The 23,811-nt window shown below is 53.4% G+C and overlaps 10 protein-coding genes across 10 annotated transcripts; 4 read left to right on the top strand and 6 right to left on the bottom strand.

Annotated features, from left to right (window-relative positions):
* Positions 1–167: 167 nt before the first annotated feature.
* Positions 168–1,250, bottom strand: HMPREF1120_02750 (uncharacterized protein; the record flags this gene model as incomplete). The annotated part of the gene is made up of 1 exon (XM_009156795.1): positions 168–1,250. The coding sequence occupies one exon, from the start codon at positions 1,248–1,250 to the stop codon at positions 168–170; it is 1,083 nt and encodes a 360-aa protein (XP_009155043.1).
* A 791-nt stretch (positions 1,251–2,041) lies between these two features.
* Positions 2,042–4,631, bottom strand: HMPREF1120_02751 (uncharacterized protein). Its single transcript, XM_009156796.1, has 3 exons — positions 4,201–4,631; positions 3,164–3,734; positions 2,042–3,114 (listed from the first exon to the last, which is right to left on the bottom strand). The coding sequence occupies exon 3, from the start codon at positions 2,698–2,700 to the stop codon at positions 2,197–2,199; it is 504 nt and encodes a 167-aa protein (XP_009155044.1). The 5' UTR covers positions 2,701–3,114; positions 3,164–3,734; positions 4,201–4,631; the 3' UTR covers positions 2,042–2,196.
* A 354-nt stretch (positions 4,632–4,985) lies between these two features.
* On the top strand, positions 4,986–6,704 carry HMPREF1120_02752 (uncharacterized protein; the record flags this gene model as incomplete). Its single annotated transcript, XM_009156797.1, has 1 exon — positions 4,986–6,704. The coding sequence occupies one exon, from the start codon at positions 4,986–4,988 to the stop codon at positions 6,702–6,704; it is 1,719 nt and encodes a 572-aa protein (XP_009155045.1).
* A 376-nt stretch (positions 6,705–7,080) lies between these two features.
* On the bottom strand, positions 7,081–7,609 carry HMPREF1120_02753 (ferrooxidoreductase Fet3; the record flags this gene model as incomplete). The annotated part of the gene is made up of 2 exons (XM_009156798.1): positions 7,081–7,206; positions 7,238–7,609. 2 exons carry the CDS (start codon positions 7,607–7,609, stop codon positions 7,081–7,083), a joined length of 498 nt encoding a protein of 165 aa, XP_009155046.1.
* A 26-nt stretch (positions 7,610–7,635) lies between these two features.
* HMPREF1120_02754 (extracellular dihydrogeodin oxidase/laccase) lies at positions 7,636–9,078 on the bottom strand (the record flags this gene model as incomplete). The annotated part of the gene is made up of 5 exons (XM_009156799.1): positions 7,636–8,066; positions 8,098–8,720; positions 8,775–8,901; positions 8,955–9,024; positions 9,073–9,078. The coding sequence occupies 5 exons, from the start codon at positions 9,076–9,078 to the stop codon at positions 7,636–7,638; spliced, it is 1,257 nt and encodes a 418-aa protein (XP_009155047.1).
* Positions 9,079–10,616: 1,538 nt separating this feature from the next.
* On the bottom strand, positions 10,617–11,957 carry HMPREF1120_02755 (coproporphyrinogen III oxidase; the record flags this gene model as incomplete). The annotated part of the gene is made up of 1 exon (XM_009156800.1): positions 10,617–11,957. The coding sequence occupies one exon, from the start codon at positions 11,955–11,957 to the stop codon at positions 10,617–10,619; it is 1,341 nt and encodes a 446-aa protein (XP_009155048.1).
* A 1,139-nt stretch (positions 11,958–13,096) lies between these two features.
* Positions 13,097–13,566, top strand: HMPREF1120_02756 (autophagy-like protein 8; the record flags this gene model as incomplete). Its single annotated transcript, XM_009156801.1, has 3 exons — positions 13,097–13,186; positions 13,249–13,481; positions 13,533–13,566. The coding sequence occupies 3 exons, from the start codon at positions 13,097–13,099 to the stop codon at positions 13,564–13,566; spliced, it is 357 nt and encodes a 118-aa protein (XP_009155049.1).
* A 1,701-nt stretch (positions 13,567–15,267) lies between these two features.
* On the top strand, positions 15,268–16,704 carry HMPREF1120_02757 (O-methyltransferase; the record flags this gene model as incomplete). Its single annotated transcript, XM_009156802.1, has 3 exons — positions 15,268–15,501; positions 15,554–16,057; positions 16,111–16,704. 3 exons carry the CDS (start codon positions 15,268–15,270, stop codon positions 16,702–16,704), a joined length of 1,332 nt encoding a protein of 443 aa, XP_009155050.1.
* Positions 16,705–17,665: 961 nt separating this feature from the next.
* HMPREF1120_02758 (uncharacterized protein) lies at positions 17,666–19,705 on the top strand (the record flags this gene model as incomplete). The annotated part of the gene is made up of 2 exons (XM_009156803.1): positions 17,666–17,901; positions 17,962–19,705. 2 exons carry the CDS (start codon positions 17,666–17,668, stop codon positions 19,703–19,705), a joined length of 1,980 nt encoding a protein of 659 aa, XP_009155051.1.
* Positions 19,706–21,327: 1,622 nt separating this feature from the next.
* Positions 21,328–23,772, bottom strand: HMPREF1120_02759 (beta-lactamase). The gene has a single exon (XM_009156804.1). It carries the CDS (start codon positions 22,765–22,767, stop codon positions 21,589–21,591), a length of 1,179 nt encoding a protein of 392 aa, XP_009155052.1. The 5' UTR covers positions 22,768–23,772; the 3' UTR covers positions 21,328–21,588.
* Between the last annotated feature and the right edge of the window lie 39 nt (positions 23,773–23,811).

The raw sequence follows: 23,811 nt of genomic DNA on the forward strand, positions 1-23,811 counted from the left end.
TAGGGACTGATATACATCTCGGCGTAATGTTTCCCCGTTTCCGTCTGCAGGTCTCGAACCTCGTCCAACTTCATAGTTCGACTTCAAAGTGTACATCGTGGACATCGTGGACATCTCTCTTCCGTCCCTGATCTTCAAATCCACGTCTTCAACATGCCCGTCGCAGTCTAGCTACGGCCCTCCAACAACTCCGTAACCAACTCCTGCACAAGTCTAACATCCTGCTGGCCTGGAATGGCTACCCTGCCCACCTTCGCCAGATCTACCATACCATTCCCACCATGAATACCGCGGCCGAACGCGTCGCGTGCCGTGGCATATTCCTTCGCCATCTGCGCCAATACCGCTTTGATGCACTGTACCCTCCTCTCGACCGTGGTCTTGTTCACATATCTCTCTTGTCCTTCTCTGCTGTCACTGTTGGTCGTCCCGCATTCGGCGCCAACGCGGACAAGCAGGTCCCTTCTGGATTCGAGTTGTTTGAGGATTGACAATGCCTGACTGCGGCTGATTCCTTCCCACTTATACTTCTTGGTGATGGACACCACACATGCCGAAAGAGAAGCATATGCAGTGAGTTTGCCGAGTGTTGTCAGTGTCCAGCGGGCCTGCTTCTGTGAAAAGGTGGGATATTGTACCATTTCTGCCGTCACCGATTGTGAGAGCGCACTTGGTCCCGGGTTACTGTATTTCGGCGAGCCGCCGGCCAACCTCTTTTCGAATCTCGCACAGCCTGCTACCTCCCGTTTCTGCAGGTATGTGTTGTCAAAGGGATGTGCCCGCACTTGCAACTGGCGGCCGCCGATGTTGATGATCTTCGTTTTGTGCCTCTGGAGCGAGTTGTTGTTGGCAAATTGCTGTTCGTTGCTCACATGACAGCTCCGCAGCCAAGTGGTTCTCTTTCCTTCATATCCTCTTCCCGCTGGTGCCGGCACTATCACAAAGGTTGGTTGTCTGTGGGGATTTCGTTGCAACGGAGATGTGTGTGAGCGGGAGAGCGTCGTCCCCCGTGCCACTGTCGTTCTCTCGGCCTGCCTCTGGGCCCGGTCGAGCAGCCCTCCGAGTACTAACTTGGTGCTTTCTCTGCATCTTGTCCCTGGTGCATTGGCGGCGTCAAAGTATCGTTGGAGGTCCTCCAGGATCATATCCCAGAATATTTTAGCCCCATCGGAGCCGTACACGTTGGCAAAATCGTCCAGCTTCGCTTTGAATTTGCGGTATGTGCCCTTGCTGCAGAGCTGTGGCTGCATTCTCCTGGGAGACCGACAAGAGGTACAGCGGCAAGACACAAACAATGTCCTCCAGGCTCTGTCGACTTGTGCCTCGATGTTGTCGCTAGGAGAGACCGGTGGGCTGATCCGCAGAGGGGCGTTACTTGTCTTTTTCAGCCACCGGCTCAGAATATTGCTCAACGACTTCTTGCAGCTGGAAGACTCCTTGGATTCAAGGTGTCCATCGTGGTTGCTGATTAGGTGCTCGGTGTTCGTGTTTGTGTTTGCTGTCCATGGCAATGTGTTGCCCGCCATCTCCGAATAGATAGGTAGATTTGGAAGCGCTGCTTGAAGAGCCATATTTGTGTTTCGAGGTGTTCAGTTGCAGGAAGACTTCCAGTTTATTCTGTCGCTTAAGGTGATGTGTTCAATATTGTTTGCAGGTAGTGTGAGTGTTCTTTTGGGGGTGTGTATCTAGGATGAAGAATACACTGCAACTGGCAGCAGAAGGGCGCTCTTATAAGCTGTCTGGACAGCTACGCGAGCTGGCACTTTCTTTATTCACACCGTGTTCTGGCAGGGGGGTCGGTGGCAATACACGGTCTGAACTGTGGTACTGGGACTATTGTCGTGCTCCGAATGGCTGAGAATCTTGTCGCCTAAACTCTGAACATCGTGAGCATAGATTTGCAAACTAACAATGAATGGTGTACACTCTCATAGAGTCACTAATACCACCACTACACGGTACGCGAAGCACTACGAAAGTGAAAGACCCACACTATACCAGATGATCACAACTTGCAAGCTTTACAAACACAAGGATGAGCAAGGCAATAAATGAGTCGGTTCTCCTATGGTTTAACTGCGTTCGCTCATCGTGTTGAGCTAACAAAATCTAATAGAGAAGCCCCTTGGGGTCAACTAGTACTAGTACCTCAGGCTTGACATAGCACCAGACCTCTACTGGCCAGGTGGTTGCCATCTATTTGTTCTTTGGGGCTTCGACCACCACCCAACTTCCCTGGCCGCCGTCACTCTCACTCTCCGTGGCCTTGTCCTTTTCCTCTGCCGCCTGCTCGGCCCTCATCAAGCCCCAGCGCTTCATGACCGCGGCTTCTGCCTCCGCCCGCATGCGAGCTCTCTGCTCACGCGTCAAACCATCCGATTCACCCGATTCATCCTCGTTTTCGTCGTCCTCATCGTCGTTGCCACTGCTGCCGTCGTTGCCCACCAGCTCCCAAGCTTCCTTCTTTGGTGCCCCAGCCATGCCCTCAGTAAGGAGCCAAGGCTCGACGAAGGCGAGGACCCTCAACTCATGGATGACCCCTTTGATCGTCATGCAGGTGTGACAGCACAGCTTGCGACTTCCCCAGGGCGTTTCGATGGTCGGCTTGTTGCAGCAGGTCCGACCGGACTCAAAGACGTAATTTTCACAGTAGATGTGTTTGGTCACTTTACATGACACGCAGCAGTATGCGAAGCACATTTTTTCTGACGGTCCTGGCCTGGTGGTTTGTTTGTATTTTGGTTGAATAGTACAGACAGCGTGGAAATTTCCAAACTGGGTAAGTACACTTCCAAGTCGGGTGTGGATATGTGTGCGTTTGTTGTCAAATACTACCCAGTGAACCTCAAAAACGCGGTTCTTTGACCAGAACGCTTTATTATAGTACGAGGTGAATGGACTGGCTGACAGGTAGTATGCTTGTGGAGTATCCAGAGAGTTAAGTTGGTGTCAATACCGCTGTTGGTAGCATTCAACCAAGTCTGTCCTGTTATGCGATAGTTGCTTGAATGTGGAATGCGAGAATAAGGTCGTAAAAGTCCTAGGAACCTGGCTCCTGGCTAGAACTCCTGGGAGGCTGTCTCTTGAAGGAGCAATAGTCCACTTCGTGCTGATCTGTAAGAGTGTTAGATAGAGTAGCTCCGCCGCAGTAGAGGATCCGTACCGAGTAAGTGTCCGCGAGCAAGCACGATTTGAGATCCCTGTAAGTAGGTGACAAGTCGCGGCGCTGAAGTTGGCTGTAACCAAGCTAGGCCCTGCTGTATCCGTTCACAGGAGTTGTGTGGGCAGTAAGGACGTGTCTGTGCAGGAGGTTGTTTGAGCCTGTTGTCGGTGCAGTGTCCAAGACTTTGAGGATTGTAGGTCGACTGGACTGGGCGCAGGAACAAACGCCTGCGCTGCTACGGCCAAGGCCGTCAACGCTTGCTGTCCAAAGTGATTTTGAAAGACGCTTTGCGTCAAGGGATACCTGATAGAGCTACAAGAACACGGTGATCTTTCGCATATGTTAGGGAAGAAGAGGATGTAAGAAGCGTGTTGTGCGGTAGACACATAGACAAGGTGATAAGGCGACAAAGTAATTTATGGTAGAAGAAGATAGTCCTTCCTGCAAATATTATCCTTATGGTGCGCGACAAAGATAGACACGTGAAAAGGATGTAGAGTTGACGAGACGCGCCAGATACCTGTGTTCTCTTGCTTCTGCTATAGTAAGCTAGCGTATTCGATCTTGCCATCTAGTGTGCAATGTTAGCATAAGAGGCATACACTTGTAGGGTCTTAAAAGGGTACGGCCGATATCTAGCTGGTCCTGGCTCCTCTCATCTCCCTCACGACATATGCAATCTGCTGGACAAAAGTACTCACCTTCAGGTGTTTGAGCCCGCCCTGGGGGCCGCAAGTCAGGGAGTAGGGACACAGCAACAACAGCATACTCTTTCAATACAGGCAGAGTGAGACGAGAACAGGAACAGGCACTGGGATAATCATGAAAGGACAGCTCGACCCCTTTGCAAGAGGCCCAGAGTACCATGCCCTCAGGATACGACTGTGTTACTCACGGTCTGCGAGAACGGGAAGGATTTTCAAACCAGGGGAACAACCCCTTTACCAGAATTGCTGCCACTGCCACTGTCACGACCGGCAACACTGGAGCCCGGCTGGGCTGGGGTGATGGCCTCTCGCTGGGAGGACAATTCTTACATTTTGATCCATCCATCTATCCAAACTATAACTCGTCCATTGCCGAATTGTCTTGCTGGAGCTTGGAAAGTTCTTCTAAGTGTGCAAACCGTGAACGGTAAAGGTTGTGTGGAGTGGGATATTTTTACAGTCATTGGACATCTTTCTCACAGCTCGGATCGTGGTATTGGTTCTCAAGGCATGAGGAACTGTCTCCCATATACGTGAGGCGAGGCGTCATGGAGGCTTCGCTTCGGCGGACGAGAAGCGAGGATTCATCAGACTGGAGTTCTAGGACATCGGCTGTTCCTCGAGCTAGAAGGAGGAGCAACATGACTGAATGCAGCAGGGTGCCCTGACTCAGGCAGTGGCGGTTCAGAGAAGAACGAACACATGGCTCGCATTCGTTAAAGGCAGATAATGAAGGGACTCGAAAGGTTAAAGAGGGGCCGAGAACGTTGATCATGATCGGCTGAAGTTTGATGTTGCACGTACCTGCGTGTTCGACGGCTGATCAAGAGCTGACTAATCGGGCAGCCTTGTGGCACCGCCAACCAACTACGCCACAAGTTCCGTCCTTGCACCGCCACGTCTCAACCGCGTGTGATATCAGGTCGTATACAACGTTGTAGAACATTGTGCAGCCTCATCTTCCTTTCGCCTCCAACTACTAGTACATCCCCCATTGCATTGCATCTGCATAGGGTTTCATCATGGACGAATAGCTTCTTGTTTTCTGAATCCACGTACAATACAATCCGTCGTCCAGACTGCTAGTACTATACGTCGGCTGCTCGCTTGCAACGATGGCGGCAGTTGAGAATCACTTTACAGTCTTCATTCGTCTACCCTTTAACCGGGGTGACTTTGTCGACCCTCCCCCTGTAGCCTGGTCTGCCACCAAAGAGCGTGCTCTATGGGATATCTTGTCCCGACAAGCCAAGGGCAACGAAATCGACTGGCGCTCCTTGTCCGAGAAATTCGAGGTCACGCAGCCTTTCCTGCTTCAACAAGCTGCATGGCTTTACGAGCGACAACTATCTCAAGTCCGGGCGCAGATGCGTCGAGTAGGGGCCCGACAATCGGCCACACCATCACCGGCACCCGGATCGACGGCTGCCAGCATGGTTGGAGGACAAGCGATGAAGCGAGCAGGAAGTGGAGGCTCACGGGTACCCTCACGCCTGTCCACCCAGGCACTTGGGTCTCCGGTGACAGGGGGAGACAGCACTCCTGGAACGCCTGCTAAGAGTAGAGGTTCTCTGCCATTCCGCAACCCTTCGGTCGCCGGAGCGGGCGGCGTCGGCACCAGTTCATCCCAGGCTCGAACCGTGTCCGGAACTGGAACCGGGACTGGGACTGGGATATCCAGGCCTATATCGCGACAATCGTCCAAGGACACAGAAGGAGTGGCCAACTACGCCGTCGCCCAATCCCGCCGAGGAAGCATCCAACATCATCTGGCACGATCGCCGGGTCTGACAAGGACGGTGGCCGCGGCGGCGGCGCCCGAGTCGTCGGAATCCGAGGAAGAACTGACCCAGTCACGCATCACTGCGCGCCGACCTAATCCTTCGTCCATCCATCGTCGGACGCTCTCGTTGCGAAAAGACCCCCGATCCCACCGCGGGTCTTCTTCCAATCCCAGTGACACCAGTACACCGCAGCCGCAAGGATCTGACGGCGACGACAACAATGATGATGATGGGGATGAAGACGAAGACGATGATGGTCCCGCGTTTCTGCCGTTCGCGACACCGCCTGTTTCCGAGACACGAGCTTCGCTCGCCGGCCGTCCATCGTCATCCTCGCAACCACCACCACAAGATTCTGGCGCGACCTTGCGTGGCCCAGGCCCAGCTACTGTCAAACATCAACAGCAACAACCAGCACAGCCACCCCTGGGGTACTCATCGCGACCAGCATCCATCCGGCGAACGACGTCGGAACGTATCGGCTCGCCTGAACCGCCCAGCAGCAGCACCACCAGCCCTATCCAGACTGACCGACCTCGAGGACCTGCTAGTATTACGGCTCCGACCACTTCAACTGCACCAAGTACACAAGGCACTGCAAGACAGAACAAACCTTCTTCAACACCAATGCCAACAGCAGCTGCTGCACAACCGCAGCCGACAGTTGCTCCTACACCGCCAACAAATCGTCCGGCAAATTCGAATCCGAATCCCACTCCAAACCCCTTGTCCCCACCCCACCGCGCGCTTCTCCAGTCCTCGCCACGGCGCCATCCGGGACCCGGCTCCGACACCTCTCCGAGCATGGGATCATCTTTTTCCGACCTGGACGATGCCAGCGTGACGCAGAGCGCGCTGGAAGAGGCCTTACTCAGCGGCATGGGCAACACGACCATGACCATGCCCGGCGCCGGAGTTGCTGGAAGAGTAAGTGGGATCAGTCAGGCTTTACGGAGTCGGTATTTCGACTCGAACCGAGGTAGCGGCGATACCAACGCTGGACAGCAGCAGCAGCAGCGACAACGCGGTGGTAGAGCGGGGAACCAGTGATGGAATGAATTGCTGATATCGTGCCTACGGTTAATATGGGAACGCACGAGTTCCATGATATGATACGAAATAATGAAATCTTATCTTATTACTGCCCTTTCTACCTTAGGTATATTAGTAGAAGACTGGCGATTTCCAAGGGACAGTCAAGTAATCATGCTGCGTGCAAAGTTGTCCAATACCCCTCCTGTCATCGGTAATATACGTATGAATCCGCTCCGACCAACCAGACACTGCATCAGGGGACGTGAATATCCAGATGTGAGAGGTAAGGAATCATAACTTGAAGTAGGTATATCAGATCCGTAGAGATAACGTCCGAGTCCATAGATATGCCCATACCTCGGGTACCTACATCCTCACGTCCTGGCACGACCTAGACCGTTGAAGCTGCGCCTATTGTGCCTGTCGAGGTGCCTAGTGTGCCGGCGATGATGATGATGATGCTGCTGGTGCCCATGTTCTTCATGCTCGACCAACGTCCGGCGAGCGAGCAAGTCAGCTGAAGCCTCAGTATCACGTTTCAGTCTCACGGCCATCCTCCTAAGTCCATCGTCAACATCTGTGGTAGGATTAGAAGTCTGCCACTGCTGGAAGAGGGTGCACGAGTCCTCGATGGCCGCGGGGATCTTGACATCAGCAGCCAAATCGGCGGGCCGTTCGAGCAACATGATGCCCATGCCGGCACTCAAGTGCCATGCAATATGGCAGTGGAAAGGCCAGATACCAGGGTTATCCTGTCCATATTGGAGCACGATGTACGTGGGGTTCGTCGCGTTCGCCCCAGCGGCCCGGAGCATTTGTGTGTCGCGGCGCTGCGGGTTCGAAGGATTGGTGATGCTGCTGCCGTCCCACTGGCCTTGACCCTCGGCGAGCACTTGGAAGTCGTGGCCGTGGATGTGCATTGGGTGAGGCGCCGGAGTGGTGTTGATCACGATGAGCCGCACAGTGCCGTTTGTGCCTGTGTTGTAGATTTTTGTTCGGGCGGGAAGATGGACGTCTGCGCTGAGCCTTGCACGCCGGCAAATAACAAAGGGTTGTCGAGGTCGCCAAAGTACGATGCGCCGTTCATGGTCCAGTGGAACACGCCCGAGCTGTTGGCCACGAGTCCGATGGTCAGCGTGATGGTCGTGTCGGCGGTCGCTGCGGCTGGAATGGCGTATGCTGGCACCGTGCTGCCGAGCGGGTCGTTGCTGCATGCAGGGTTCGCAGGCGGTGGCTTGTTGCCCGTGCTACTCGGTGCGGTGGTGTTCGGGTCGATGCCAGAGTAGTAGATGATTCCCCGGCCGTCGGGACCATTGGTGTCGCCACATGAGGGCGAGTTGTAGGCTCGAAGAAAGTACGCACCCGCGGCAGCATTAGCTGTGACGACAACGTCTACTCGCTGGCCGACTCCCAGGGGTGACGAATGGCGTCTCGTAGGGCTGGACGGGCACGAAGTCGTTGGCGATCACGGTCATGGTGTGGCCGTCGATCGAGACGGTCTCAAAGGCCGATGCACCCGTGTTGATGATACGCAAACGGTGAGTCTTGCCTGGTTGAAACTCGTAGGACGCATAAGGAACAGTGGTGCAGGGGAGGCCATTGGTCACGTTGGCACATGGATGTTGACCGGCGCCACCGACAAGATTGGAGTCGGAAAACGGACGGAATGGTAACCCATCACCGGTGGGGGTCAAGACGAGATCGACAAGATGGTCGTACGAGTCATGGAACCAGTCTGAAATGCTTATTGGTCCCAGGTCAACGTCGTATTCGACGACGTCGGGCCCGTGGATCACAATCGGCCCATGTACTCCTGCAGAGTATTGGGCTGAATAGTGACTGTGGTACCAGGAGGTACCATACTCATCTGCCCGGAATCGGTAGGTCAGGTTTGTGCCAGGCACAATGGGACAGTGTGACACAGTGGCTACACCGTCATAGTACGGAGTGCCCTGTTGGTTGAATCCGTGCCAGTGGATGGACGTCAGGTCTTCAGGGCCCCATATTTCGTTGTAGACGTTGACTTCGATCCTGATCTGTAGTCAGCAAAAGCAAATGGCACCTTTTTGTACCAAAGCCTCTTACCAGTCACCCCAGTTGGCCTCGATCAACGGACCCGGGTACTGTCCATTGACCACGATGCCAGCAACCTGTACTCCATCAGGTGCAATTGACGCCCGGGCTATGGTGAAATTGAAGTGTCTGGTGACACCTGCTCTCATCAGTTGTGTCTAGACATGAGGATATCGGTCAAATACTGCCTACCAGTATCCGGCATGTCCTTTTGTGGATGCGAGTTTGTTGCCGTTTTGCCCGCCCAAGGGCAGTCACCACCCTTGAGAATCAGTGATTTGCTTCCGCATAAGGGGCGGGCTATACTCACCCCCATCCATCTCTGCAGCTGTGCTCGAGCGCCACCAACTAATATAATGCCTACAAAGGCCACATCCATCCATGTCCTCATATTTTAGGAGCAGAGAGGCCGGAAAAGACGACACAAAGGTAGGACAGAATATGCTGGTTTGTACAACTCAGAGGGAAAGCCAGCGTCTTATATCGATCTGGAAACAGGAAATATAACTCCCACAAGTGCAGACTCACCGAGATCCTTAAGACCTCTTCAATACAGTCAGACTCACCGAATATGGACAATGCTGGCGTTAGGGCCACAGTTCGGGACAGCACTGCGCAGTCAGTGCCGTTGGCCAAAAAGATAGCAATTGGCCGAAAGTGATTTGTACCGGGCGGTGATAGCATATTTCCATCACATCAGACTATCTGGTTCATAGGGCACATTATATCCCTAACCTAGCCGAGATGGATCCCGGGAGGTCAGCCATTGAGGGTATTGGTTCAACACAGGCTTTGGGGACTCAACCAATGCCATTTGCGCAGTACAAATGCGGCAGATAGGGAGACTGCGCACAACGTAGCATAACAAGGAGTGGCAGGATGAAGGAATGGACGCTGACGACCCGGTCAGGTGGCAGTCTTTGCGAAAACAATAGCATCAAGAAACCCATCGCGTAGCCATGGGATTCGGCCGGCCTCATGACTTACGCGGGATGTCAGCTCAGAGCTGAGCGACTCTGAAATGAACCTTACCTTTATGGCTGACAAAGGCCACCTGCAATGGGTCGAAGGTAAGTCACTCGACCTAAGTCCGTTTGAGGATAACCATTCTTCCTGTGTCGACGGGCAAGAAAATGGAGGCTGAGGAAGCCCGTACATGGGATGCGCATTCGAGTATGTTGGAAATGTAGGATTCGTTGGCTGCCGGAGAAGCCACGGACCTTTTCGACGTTGGAAACCTGGTAAGCAGTCCCAAGGCCCGGGCGCCGGGCTTACTTTCATCATAATGCCGCGACGTGGTATTGGCCCCTGGCAGACTGCCCAGGATCCAATGAGGTTATGTTGGATCTGGACACCCACCCATGGCCTCGGGACAGGTCCCCTGTATGTCGAGCAATCCAGACAGAGCTGAGGAATATTGGTCCGGAAGATGTATCGCATTTTTCGATTAGGGGATAAGAGCACCTGATGACAAACTTCGGCATACTGCAGCTATAATAATACAAGTATATGTCACATGGGGGGAAGCCGGGCTTCTTGTGAGGTAGGGAATATCGCCGTTTAATGGCCTCGGAATGAACCACAACAGATGGCGCCATTTAAAAGTGTGGTAGGCCTCGGGAAGAGTGCTGTGAGACACAACCCACATACTGTAAAGGGAATATAAAAAACATCCCGCCTTCAGACGCTGTGGCATTGATAGTTTCCACTACCCATGCTTCGCACAAGGTCTGCCTTTTGTGCGATATGCCGCTTCGTGTGTATCCGCGAAGCAGTACTGGTCAAGATTGGACGGCCTTCTCGGAACGGCATGGTTGCAAGCGTGTTTGCTCAACGCATGAACCCAATTCTGGTCTACACCCACTCCTTTGGATGTTTCAGGACTTCCATCAACTCCTTTTCTTTCTCATAATCCTGACCGGTTTCGTCAGCAGCGTCTTCGGGGACGCCGGTGCCACAGACTGGATGCATGTATTCCCAGCGAGCGGTTAATGGCAGACTCATCAAGATGCTTTCGACCCGAGCGCCGGGAGTACGTAGGCCAAAACTCGTTCCACGGTCATTGATGAGATTAAATTCGACGTATCGTCCCCGTCGTATCTGTTGCCACAACTTTTGCTCCGGGGTGTAGGGCATGTCTTTTCGCTTTTTGATGATGGGCAGGTATGCCGGCAAGAACGATTCCAGACTGCTAACAACAAACTGAAAGAGGTCTTCCTGGGGATTTTTAGAAGTGGGTTGCGCAGAGGCATCCAAGTCATCAAAGAATATACCGCCAATACCTCGTGCCTCATTTCGGTGTGGGATTCTGAAATACTCATCACACCACTTTTTAAATCTCGGGTAGTAATCTTTGTCGTGCTTGTCACAAGCAGCCTTGATGGTCTTGTGGAAGTGTTGTGCATCTTCCTCGAACAGGTAACATGGTGTCAGATCACTGCCGCCTCCAAACCACCAGTTCTGTTGTGACGTGCCGGTCGCGTTGACAGGGTCTCGAGGATCAGACGTTTCGAAATAACGGTAGTTCAGGTGCACCGTAGGAGCCATAGGGTTGTGTGGGTGGAGGACGAGAGAGATTCCAGCTGCAAAGAAGTTCAACTTTTCGACGTCCGAGTCCACGAAAGACTTGTGGTCTGCGCGCATCTTCTCTATTGCCGGACGAGGCAGCTCGCCGTAGACAATGCTGGTGTTGACGCCGGCCTTCTCGAACACGTTACCGTCTTGCAAAACGCAAGAGGTTCCGCCTCCACCATGTGGTCTGGTCCACTCGTCGCGCTGGAACTTCTTTCCATCAATGTTTTCCAGAGCGAAGACGATGCGGTTTTGGTGTTCCTGGATCAAAGCCTCCATTCGCAGTCGCATAGGCGACTTGCGTGTTATTTTGGTTCGTCTCTTGGTCACCTCGTCAACCTCGGCCAGTGTTGCAGGTTGTATCGGGGGAGAGTCATTTGCGGCCATGGACCCAGTCTGCAGAGAATACATCAAGGCGCCAACGCACACGGCGCCGAGCGACATGTGAAGGTAAGGGTTCCATAACGCGCCACGATTTTGGGAGGACGCTCCGGACGCAGAGGATCTCAAAGGAAAGCTAGTCGAGAAGTACGAGGGCGAAGAGGCCTGTCGGACAGCGGAGGCTCTGCTTCTCGTCGCCCGGAGCGCCCGAACAGAACTCAATGATGGTCTGGAGAAAGCCATTGTGAATCTGCTTTACCAAGTGTTTCCTGTTTCCACCAGCACAACGACTGTCATAAGAGGCGGCGGTACATGTTCAGCAGAAGCGAAAGAATCAGGGTATTACGCCGCCATTGAAATATATATTGTGGCTGTACTTACAAACAAAAAATACACGACTGGTTCGAGCTGGACCTGCTGGAGACTCTGAAGGTCTGGTTCTCTCGGGCTAGAATATTTCTCCACCAACACGTGACGAGGCTCGCTCACACCACCAAACACGTGTAAGAATTGAGGATGAAGGAGTTTTTCCTCGCCCGGTGGCTGCTCGCAGCGAGAGAAGTCATAAGATGGTATACAATCTGGTTCGTAGCCTTACAGCTCCGCGGCATGTCTGGTGCTGAGACCCTTGGTTGGGCAGAACCATGGCCTTTGGACGAAGACGGTCACAAAGAAGTTCCCCTTACTTGCATCCTGATACCGCGGCATGCCAACTCATTTACTCCGTTTCTAGCATAGAGCGACGCTTCCTTTGTGTACAACAGCAATATACCATTAAAAAGGAAGTCTGTAAGAACCTGCGCTCAGCAACAATATCGGGCACTCTGCTAGCGAGTCAGGACCACAGTCTCGTGACCTAGCCAATATCCTACCTTTTCGCGGAACCTGCTGGCACAGCCGTCAACTTCAAGTTCTAATAAACGGATACGGAGAAGCAGAACTAGGAGTGGTATTTTCTGCACTATCTACTACGGTGCGCAATATCACCATCTCCAACCACTGCCAGTGGCAGCCTGGAGTATCTACCTACAATTGCAGTCCGAGTCGTGACTCAGTGCGGGGCAGAGAGGCGCCTGCCATTGCGGCGCCTGATCCCCCGTATTATTAAACGGCACGGGCACAGGCCCGGTCACTACTGGCTGCTGCTACTGCTGACACTGACCGACTGACCGCCCGCGCGTTGTTGCACCTGCGCCTGCGCCTCCGCCTGCCTCCTACTACCGTCGCCGCCGCCGCCTGGACTTCATCTCTCACACCGACCAGCCATCTTCCCTCTATCGTTCTATCCTCACCACAACCAAGTCGCGATTTATTGACCGCTCCGGTTCCCTAGTTCAGTCCTCCATCTTACCCTACAATAAGTCACCCACCCATCCGCCATCATGCGTTCCAAGTTCAAGGACGAGCATCCCTTCGAGAAGCGTAAGGCAGAAGCCGAACGTATTCGTCAGAAATATGCCGATCGCATTCCTGTACGTTCTTGCTGTTTGGCTTGTTGAATACTCGATAGACTCGCATACTGACAATATGCTAGGTGATCTGTGAGAAAGTCGAGAAGTCAGATATCGCGACCATCGATAAGAAGAAATACCTTGTTCCCGCGGACCTGACTGTCGGCCAATTCGTCTATGTTATTCGCAAGCGCATCAAGCTGAGCCCAGAGAAAGCCATTTTCATCTTCGTCGATGAGGTTCTGCCACCTACTGCCGCCCTCATGAGCAGCATCTACGAGGAGCACAAAGATGAGGATGGTTTCCTATACATCACGTACGTCCCATGCTCTGAACGCGGGCTTTACCAACGCTGACAAATGATTAGATACTCCGGCGAGAACACCTTTGGAGAATCCTGAACGCGCAGAGGTCGTCTCTGGGCATGACATCGGCGACGGTCCCCTAATAGGCTATGATGTATTTCTTTGAAGGATCAGGGTGATGATCCCTCCTCGACGCTGGCGTTTGGACATTTCCCTTCCAATGTCACTAGCCGATTCATACACGATGGAGAGAACAGGCTGCAGGGCAAGGCAGACACGAGACACAAGCTACGAGGTCGAGAGGTTTGCGAAGTTGTGATGCTGATGATATTCATCCTTGCCCCACAGTCAATTGTGGTATCTTCTGCTCCACAGGCTAAGACATATCTGAGATGCCGTTTCAATCCTCTTGTTCTCTTCCCATTGCACGCAGCTGGATCAGGACTATGGCCGAAAACCGGTCGCTGTCCAGTAACTAGCGTGCAGCGACGCGAAGGGCAACATTTCTTCTACAACTCGTTTCAGAACAAGTGTTCTGTTCCTCACATATGTCGCAATCTTGCCGGGTTCCCATTCCCGAGTTTATAGTAATAATTGTGCTTTGCTCTGCCAGTGATTTGAGATAGTACGCAGACTCTTCGATGGCCCTCGTAGCTCCACGTCTGCGTCATACAACGAACGGCAGCCTAATCAGGGCTTATCAGCCCCGGTCACGTGCGATAGCAGCACCAGACTCGGTGCTGTCGTTGACACTGGCACTTCCTTCCACTGCAGGTTTTCGCAGCCCGTCATTCATTTTCGATTCTACCCACAGCCAACCCCCTCCGATTGATGTGTTGTGCAGATATGTAGACTCCGTTGAGCCAGGGTGCACTCGTGCATGCAGATGCAGGTCTCTCTCCTCTCTCCCCTCGACTGCCTCCAGCTACAGTTCAAAGCGTGCGTCGCGTTGTGGACCAGCCTCCACGATTCCTCCACGGAAGCAGAAGGATTGCCGTTCTAGCCAAAGTCAATCTTGCTTTCTCCGAGCAAGATCCACCCACACCGTTGCTCTCGTCCGCTTTCGCTTTGAGATTCAATGTGTCGGTCTCGCTCAGGGAGCTTCGTACCGACGGATACGTCGGAGAAGCCAAATACTTGACCTGGCAACCAACAGGTGAGTCTAGAAAGGGGGCCAGCCGTGTAAGGGGGCTAGCCGTGTACTCTTTTCAGAAGGAAGACCAAAGAAGAATGGAAGATGCTGGCAGCGGAACCCCGTGTTGATCCTGCAGGTGCTAATCTTGTGGTACGTTCGCTCCGTTAACCGACCTTACCACTTGAGCAATCAGCCCGCGACATTGAAATTCTGTCGACGAAAACAAGAGGACCAAGACATGCAGCACAATAACGTATGATTCATTATGCCACAGTTGGGCCAATGTTGCTGTTTATGCTATCCCATTTCCCTGTAGCCAAGCCTGTGGGCAGCATGGGTTGATACTGTTCGAGACTTCAGCTCAACAAATTGCATGTTATCTCGTTGATCGACGCGGCCCATTCTGCCATCTCAATCAAAGCCGCGTTCCCGCGAATGAGGGTTCTAGTGTCCGCTACGGACCTGAACTTGTCTTGCATTTCCGACGAATGTGTGATGCTAATCAGGGCCGGTTTCCGCTCGCTACGAAAGCATGTGCACAGCACATCCCGCGCCGCATTTGTCGCGGTCCGTTGCCGCGTATATATAAAAAGGGGAGATATTCTATCCTTCATGGAACATTTCTGAAGTAAGAAACTCCTGGGGACCGTTAAACTCCCGTCATGAGTCAAATCCGAGATCTCGCACGCGCGGTCAGCGCACATTCAGAGATACTGACCCAGTCATGGCATGCGAACGAGGCGCATGGACTGTCGTCTGCCGAAGGTCGCCGTACCACCATCCCGCCCTTGGACGAGAAGGGTGAGGAGGCGAGAAATCAACTCATTGGTGCCCTCAGAGAACTCGAACAACTTGTTCTTGGGCCGAAAGATACCATGCAGACTCTATACTACAAGGTCAGCCAATCTCCCGCGTCTAATGTCGTTCTTTCACTGAGGAGGAGATTAGAGCGCCGAAGCAGGAGTAGTCCAGGCTCTTTGTCAACTTCAAATCCCTCGACATGTTCCGTTGGATGGATCGATCTCCTATGAAGAGCTGTCTGCCAAAGTTGGTGTCTCTACCGATCGTCTTAAGCATTTGGTCCGCGTTGCCGCCGTGTGTTCCAACTTCCTTGCCGAGACTGCATCGGGAGAAGTCAAACATAGCAACAACTCGATCATCTGGCAACTTGACCCACTCATGGCCAATGGCATGGAAGTGATGCTCGACCACCTGCCGAGTTCCTCGTTCAAATTGGGAGACGTCTGCATCGAGGACCCCACGGACGAGAAAGAGACAGTCTGCGGCTTCAGCCTCGCCCGTGGTCAGCCACTGTATGAGTATTTGGAAAACCACCCCGATCAGGGGCGTCGATTTGCAGCGCATATGCGTGCTCAAGCGGCGCAATCGGGCGACGCCGCCATCCAAGGATGCTACGACTGGCATTCTCTGAAGGGAAAGACGCTGGTGGATGTAAGTTTCGCGGCAAGGATGACCTCTTGTCAAATATTGACCATCAATTATAGTGCGGTGGCTCTTTTGGCTCCGTGGCAACTGCCATTGTCCGTAAAGAACCTGGTATACGATGCATTGTTCAGGATCTTCCCAAGGTGGTCAACTCGGCTATCGCAGCGACCGCCAAAGATCCTAACTTTCCTCACGAATCCGTGAGCTTTGAAGCCCATTCGTTCTTGGAGCCTCAGCTGACAGTGGCGGACGTCTATCTCTTCCGCATGGTCTTCCACAATTGGTGTGATGCTGGAGCTCGCCGCATCGTCCAGGCGTTGCGGCCGGCATTGCGCCCTGGTACCCGGGTGATATGCATTGAATACGTGATGCCGTCCATGGGATCCGGACCACACTACGCCGAGCTTGCCACACGCCGACTGGACAATGTTATGTTTTCGCTGATGAAAGGCAAGGTGAGAGAGCTAAGCGAATTCAAGCAGCTCTTTGAATCTGCGGAACCAAACCTGGTGTTCAGGAGCTTCAAGGCCGGTCAGTTGAGGGCCACCCATGATCCTCGCTGCCACTCGGTTATGGAATGGGTGTATGAACCCAAGGGCGCCGGAAGTGCTGCAACGGTGGTTGAGCACGGGGAGGGTGCGTCGATTGCATGATGCAGAGATACAATCGAACGCTGAACACGGACACGGACACGAACACACTGTATCAGCCTGGCAAGGCTAGCGTTGGACTGGGTAGCAGCATGCTGCGGACATGCACTGGAATCCTCCTGTTTGCAACACTTGTAAGGATTCATTACGAATATCGTTTGCCTGATCTCGAGTCTGTGTTCCGCCCGTGTTTGCTTTTGATCTATTGGCCTTGGGCTCAGTCATTAGAGACATGTCGTGCTGCAATTAGAGTCTGTGATTATAGAATGTGTGCCAGTCTCTTGATATGTCGGGCCGCGTGCAACTGATCTTTTGGTGCAACGACCCTCCTTTATCATCGTTTCCAGCGGCAAGGACGTAAACGAGTACGAAGAGCGGCTAGACTAATGATGAACGAAGACAGGATTAGGTAGTGGGTTGTAGTTGACTATTCTACGTCGGGGCCGGCATGCAAGTTAGAACCACCCCCGTCTGACAGTCTGGCCGCATCCTGCGCACGAACCGAACCCTGAAATGGAAAAGGATCCGTGCAGCAGATCACAAGACGAGCAAGTCGGTGTTGTAGCCGAGCTCGCTAAGGTAGAGCAGAGCAGCGCGTATCCCTGGGCCTTCCAAGTTTGGGGGTTGGTGTCGTTGTGTTGCCAGTGTGTCGTGGTGTTACAGAAAATCCGTGTTGGCCTCGTTTGGCTCGTGCTTATTCATCGCTTTCAAAGCTGCGGAAAACCCTTTTGCCGCCTTCGCGTTTGCGGCTACGTAGGACGCCACGCCACGACAACTTCGAATCCATATGACCCATCTTCGACTGCTGTATTCCTGTGGTTTCATCTGGCCTCTAGACACACCGCCTGCTGTTCTTCATTATCTCTTATTTGAACTATACCTCCATTCGCGAAGGGCCTGAAGAGGCTCGCTTCTTCCGCCTCTACGTCACGTATTCAATCATGTCCTGCCCAAAAGGTCAAGAATGAAGGATAGAGACACCAGCAGCTCCAATCAAGTCTATCTCTTCGTCAACAAGACTCAAAAGTCCAAGTCTCTGTCCAAAAGCGATGGTGCTGTTGCGAAACAGATCAATCGCCATGCCCAGCACTTCCGAAGTCGCAAGGTTGACGCTGAAAAAATCACCTCTGCCTTGACCAGCTCTTCTTCCGCTCTTCGGATAGCGCGAGATGGATGGCACAAAAAGCAGAGCACCCCAAGGTAGGACCTAAAGTCGGTGACCGACATTGGCCCCGTTCAATATGGCTCACACGAGTCTAGCACCCCTGGCGAAGGAGACTTATCTCAGACGTCAAACTCGGACAACAATGGCAGCGGACCGGCTGCTTTGGCAGCCCTAGCCACACCGGCGGCAGCAACTGACCATAATATTCCCGTGCCTTGTGTGGCCTTGACCTCGAGTCTAGCAAGTCGTACACGACCGTGGCCATGGCCAGCAGCAGCAGCAACGGCATCTATCTCTTCCCCTGCGCCACCTGTGGTCAACGGCGCCTGGGATGATGATGGTGCCAGTCCCGACGAGGATGCGGATCAACCGGACGACGGCGAGAATTTGCAGCTGACTTCTGTTTGCCGGGCCAATTTCACCGCTTACGATTGCGTGGATCCCTTCTCGGCCACTCCAATCCAGATTACCCCTAAGATCCACAGCATTCTGCAATACACCCTACGCATCTATCCTTACTCTGGCAACAACTTCAAATTAGCACACCTGCCTCCCCATGTGCGATCAACCATCTCTCGGTTCCCTATCAAAGAAGTGGTTGAGCGCAGTGTCTACAAGGAACACCACTTGTATGCAATAATGGCGGGCATGGTGGCTCGGTTGAAACACTGCTTCGATGTGTCCATCTTTGGCGATGACGCTGATGAACTGCGAGCAACTGCTTCATATCATCTCCGGCAAGAGCTGATCCGGGCGTCTCGCACAGGCTATATCGACAAACAGACCATCCTCGACATTTTGTTTTTGGTGGTCAATGAAGTCCAATATGGTCGGTATGACGACGCAAGAAAACACCTTCAGATCGTTGGGAAGCTGTTCCATCTCCTTGACCACAATGAACATCTTGATCGGTGGATTTCCGAGACCGCTGCTCATGTGGACAACCAACTCGCTCTGACCACTGCCACACATCCCGTCATCAAGAGGAGCTTCCAGCCTGGCCCTATGCTGCCGGAAAGAATGGCGACCCTTCGCAGAGAGGCCCAGAGAATGAGGTTACAAGGCGTTATGCGACCTTCCTCTGTGGTGCCACGAGGGCCCAAGGCATCTCTAGGACTGACCGATACCATTGCTGATCTGGCAGAGACACTGGACGTGCGGATGGGAACCGCCTTCACCTATGGGCTCAAGGTCGGGCTGTACTCCGGCGGCACGGCCCCAATCATCTCCGATCTGGTTGATTGCATTGAGATCGCAAAGGTGGTCTGGCTGTCTCCCTTGGCTGTCTGTTTCGACGCCGAATGGCTGTGCAGGAAAGCGAGAGCGCTTCTTCGTGCGTTGGTATTTATGGCTCCCGAAAATAACACTGGCCCTACCATTGTCGCCGACTGTACCGAATGTCTGAGGATCTGCTTGCTGATCATGATGACACATGCTTGTACTCTGGTGGGTTTTCATACGGCCAGAACAAATGCTCGACGGCTGCAGAAGGCCCAGGAAGCCGCCTTCGCGGCGTGGTGTCCTGCCATAGGCTGGACCAAGGATTGTGTGCCTCTGGTCCCCGGCAGTCGACTGTCTGTGTACGAACATACACACGCCGGGCTGGCGCTGTGGGGAACGCTAATCGGCGTCTGGTCAGCAGACGGTTTGCCGGAGCAAGAATGGTTCATCGTCCGCGCGGTCAACATGTCTCGATATTTTGGCTTCACCACCTACGAAGATCTGCACAACCATATGGTTCATTATCTATACTCCAGTTCCTTTCAGGAGCGCAGTCTGCGGATGGTGGCAGAACGACTTGAGCAGCGCTCGTATCTTCCCGTCTGGCCAGCGGCTTGAAAAGTCAACAGAAACGGCGCAGGTGAAGCGAATGCAACATCCTTTGCTTTATTAATCGTTGTGCCTGTATGGGTTCTGGCGCAATAATGGGCGGGTGCGTCGGTCATAGTCAAAGTCCGTCGTCTTATGACCTGCCCTTGCTTGGCCTACATGGTCTGGGACATACCTTACGTCCTTGCCTAAAGAACCGTTTAGTCTCGGTGGTATCCGGAAAGCTATTTGGGGGCCAACGGGCATCTGTTGGTTGATTATGGACTACTCACCCAAACAGTGCCAAGCACCAAATCCATCCAACTTGTCAACCACTCGTCGAGGCCTTCGGTCGACGCTACCTTTTCCTTCCGAGTCAGCCCTTTGATCCACACAATCTCGGTGCGACATGTTTCAAACCAATAGCTTCCGCATACAGAACACATCAACGCACGTCTCCCTTCTCGGCGCGGGACGTCTGTTCTTTGTCGCTGCTCAAACAAGTGGTATCCTTCCCTATCCCTGGCCCACGATGACAAAGAACCGTCATTCTCACAGCGGAACCGGAATCTATCGGATCAAGGCCCCCGACCACGCCGAACCGTCATCAGTCGTTGACTTCCGCAAGTCATAGTGCTCTCTTCCTGATGGCAAATCTGCCTGGTCTGTCATGACTCAATCTTTTGTCTGGCCGTGAGAGCGCTTTGGACGTCTCCGGATACCCACGTTCCAGCGAAGCACTACGGAAGGCTTGGGAAGGCCAATGTGGAATGTCGACACAGAAAAGGGAGCTAGCATGGGAGGCTCAGCCTCAAAGGGGGGAATTGGGCCAGACTCGCTTCGTGTCAACGCACGCAATCGGGGTTTCTGGAAGTGGATGACAGCACCTTGGTTCTGGCTGAAGCCAGGTGAGTACCGCACCTGATGTGCAGTGCCAATCGTGTCGTGTTCTGTCATACCTAGCATATGGCTGTGTCATCCCAACTCTCTTGTACTCATGCACGCACCACATGCCGACATGTATATAGAGAGATATCTTCGGATTTATTGCTTGATTATGTTGGTCTGCTGGCCAAATGTCCGCATATATAGCAGCCTTCAGAGGCACCAGCAATCATTCTCGGGTCATATATACCAAATTACAAACCTCTGTCGGGGTCCTTCCTCGTGAGATCCTCTGTGGCTTCCCGGGAGTCCTTTCTGTTGCCCACTCACAACTCTGTGCCCTTACCATACAGGGTCATTCACCTTGTGATGATGACCACGCATTTCGATTCATTAATCCTCCCTCATCAGTTGCGATGGGGATCCTAATTGGGAATTTGCGATCGGGACCAGAATAAAAGCATCGACGGTTAGAAGTTAGGGTGCGTGGATGGAAGGTCAACGACCAGAGAATATACGACTCTGGCTGCCTGGAGGTCAAGAGGCGAGCTAGCACGGAGAACACAGAGACCGAAACTGGGCACCGGCCGTGACCAAGAACCGAACGGTAGGTCCGAATCAATGTCACGGTCAAGTTCGTCTATGCGCGCTACTAAATTTCCAGCGAGTGCCGGTGGGCAACCTGTTTGTCCATCGTACACACTCGTCGTCAACCCGACCGACGATCGCGATATTGTCCTGTAACACGAGTCAACAGGCAAAGTGAAGGAACTGGTAGCAACTTTCGACATGATGTGATCTGAGCTGCTTACAAATGTTGTTCTGAACTACTTGATACACCTGTATCTCGCTTCCCGACTGGGTTATCGATTGATTGGTCAACGACTACTTGAACCGACCCAATGGGTCTTCAACCATCTATGCCCCATCACTGCGTACTCGTATATCAAAGTATCCATTTCCCCTTTCAGGCGCAGGCACCGATGGCCCCCTGTCTTTTCACGTCCACCGTCTCCTTCACTGTCCTTTCAGTATCCTTCGACCCCCAAAGCCTTGTAAGCAGCCCTGAAATAAGCCTCGGACCTAGTCGAGCCCAGAATGCCCGCACCCATCTTATTCATGACATAGGAAAAGGTGACTTTGCGATCGAGGTCCATGAGAATGAAGCTTCCACCCCATCCACCCCAGAAGCAGACTCTTCCGCTTTTCGGAAGCCAGGGGACCGACTGGGCCGTACCAGGGCCAGCAAGACCATACCCGATACCAAAAGTGACAGGGACGCCGACGACGAGGTCTGGACCATCAGACTGAACGTCGAAGATACGATCGATCGTTTTCTGCGACAACAACTTGACGCCGTCAACGGAACCGCCGCGCGTGACGGTAGACAACACTCTCGCCAGACCACGGGCATTTGAATGGCCATTGGCGGCGGAAATGTCAGCACGTCGCCAGCCGGGAGTCACGACGACACGGGCATCGAGCATAGGGTTCGCGAAGGTCTTGACAAGCACGGAATTCGGATTCATCTTGGTGATATCGAAGGGAGCGGGCGGCGGCGGGACGACAGGAGCAATGCGCGACCAGTCCTTTTCCTCGGCGCCGATTTGCAAGTCTGCCCCTAAAGGCCTTGCTATCTCGTCGCGCACAAATTGCTTCATGGGCTTGTTGTCGGGCGTCACGCGTCGCACCAGCTCGCCTAGCAAATGCCCATATGTGAGGGAGTGGTATCCCGACACAGAACCCGGCGGCGACCACCATGGCTTCTGGCCCGCTAGTAGGGGAACCGACACAGACAGGTCTTCGACCTCTTCGACTGTCATGTTGGGCTTCTCCCAGCCTGACACGCCCGACGTGTGCGACAGCAGGTGGCGCACCAGCACGTCTTGCTTGCCTTCGGCTCCAAATTCTGGCCAGTACTTCGCCACGGGCGCGTCCACGTCGAGCAGGCCTCGGTCGACGAGGATTAGGGTTGCAAGTGCTGCGACCGTTTTGGTCGATGACCAGATGTTGGTGATGGTGTCTCGTGTCCATGGCTGCGTGTGTTCTTCGTCCGCCCATCCGCCCCAGATGTCCACGACCGTCTTGCCGTCAATGTCGATCACGAGCGATGCGCCCAGTTCTTCACCGGATGCGATCAGCTCTTGCATCAGTTGTCGGAGTGGCTCGAAGGCCGCTTCGGTGTGTCCTTGGACTTCGGCTGCCATGATGATGATCGATAATGATCCTGAGATGACAAGAGTCTTTGCAGGTGGATGTGAAAGGAGTATATCTCGTTCGTAGCAGGACCAACCTCTACTGAATGCTTTTCACTTTGCTCGTCAAGTCGCGGCCAATCAGGACTGCCACTGTAGTGTTGTCCTTTCTCACTGCTTTCTGCACTCGTGCTGAGTAACGAAAGACTGATCAGTAAACACAGCAGGTATTGGTAGGCCACCAAACTGGGCTGTCGAATGTCGCCAATGTTTTGATTGGTATAGGGTGGAAGAACAAGCAGTTGGGGGGGAGAAAGATTGGCAGGCTGGCTGCCTTGATGTTCAGTAATATATTATTATTACCAATTCTCGTGCAAGGCTTCCAACTCTACCCAAATAATGCGGAATTTTACCACCACTACAACCACCACCGGTCTCGGGTCTTGTCCATCTCCTAGCCCCGTCCTATTCCTACCGGTCGAAAATAATAACACTTTATGCAACTCGCGAATCGTACCTCGTAGACACAGGATGTTCGGTCAGGCACCTCACGGCCACCCACTTGCGCTCGGCATAATCTCACGTCTCGTCTGTTGACACCTCGTCGAGTTTCGCGATGTCGGTCGCCGCGGCCTCCGAACATCCAGTAGTACGAGCAGTCCACTCCACGAGCAGTGATGGAAGATGGGAAACGCGGAGAGGTGGCGGCGGGGAGCCCAGACTTTGTGGAGGCGGAGTAGGTACCTAGAGTAGAACAGTACAGTACCTAGCCTCGCTAGGGAGCGAGCTCGCCAACGCACGCATGTTGTTAGTTCGCGCATAATGCGATGGTTGCGAATCCGGTGTACAACAACCAACAAAACCCGCGAGCGATGATGGGCGGTGCGATGGTGTGCTTGGGATTCGATGCCGAGGTAGAAGGAGGACAGCGGGACTAGGCAACTGGCAACATGAGCACCACGTTGCATGCTTTCAGCACCCAGTGTTTAGCAGCCGGAAGATAGGACGCTGGCTGGCCGCACCGAGGAATTGGAGACACTATGGAGATCTGACACC

The sequence above is a fragment of the Exophiala dermatitidis genome (genome assembly GCF_000230625.1).
Source record: "Exophiala dermatitidis NIH/UT8656 unplaced genomic scaffold supercont1.2, whole genome shotgun sequence".
Lineage (NCBI taxonomy): Eukaryota > Fungi > Ascomycota > Eurotiomycetes > Chaetothyriales > Herpotrichiellaceae > Exophiala > Exophiala dermatitidis.

Bases quoted from the DNA above. Each gene is read 5' to 3' on its own strand.
- HMPREF1120_02751 (XM_009156796.1), bottom strand. From the start codon at position 2,700: ATGTGCTTCGCATACTGCTGCGTGTCATGTAAAGTGACCAAACACATC.
- HMPREF1120_02759 (XM_009156804.1), bottom strand. From the start codon at position 22,767: ATGGCAGCCGAAGTCCAAGGACACACCGAAGCGGCCTTCGAGCCACTC.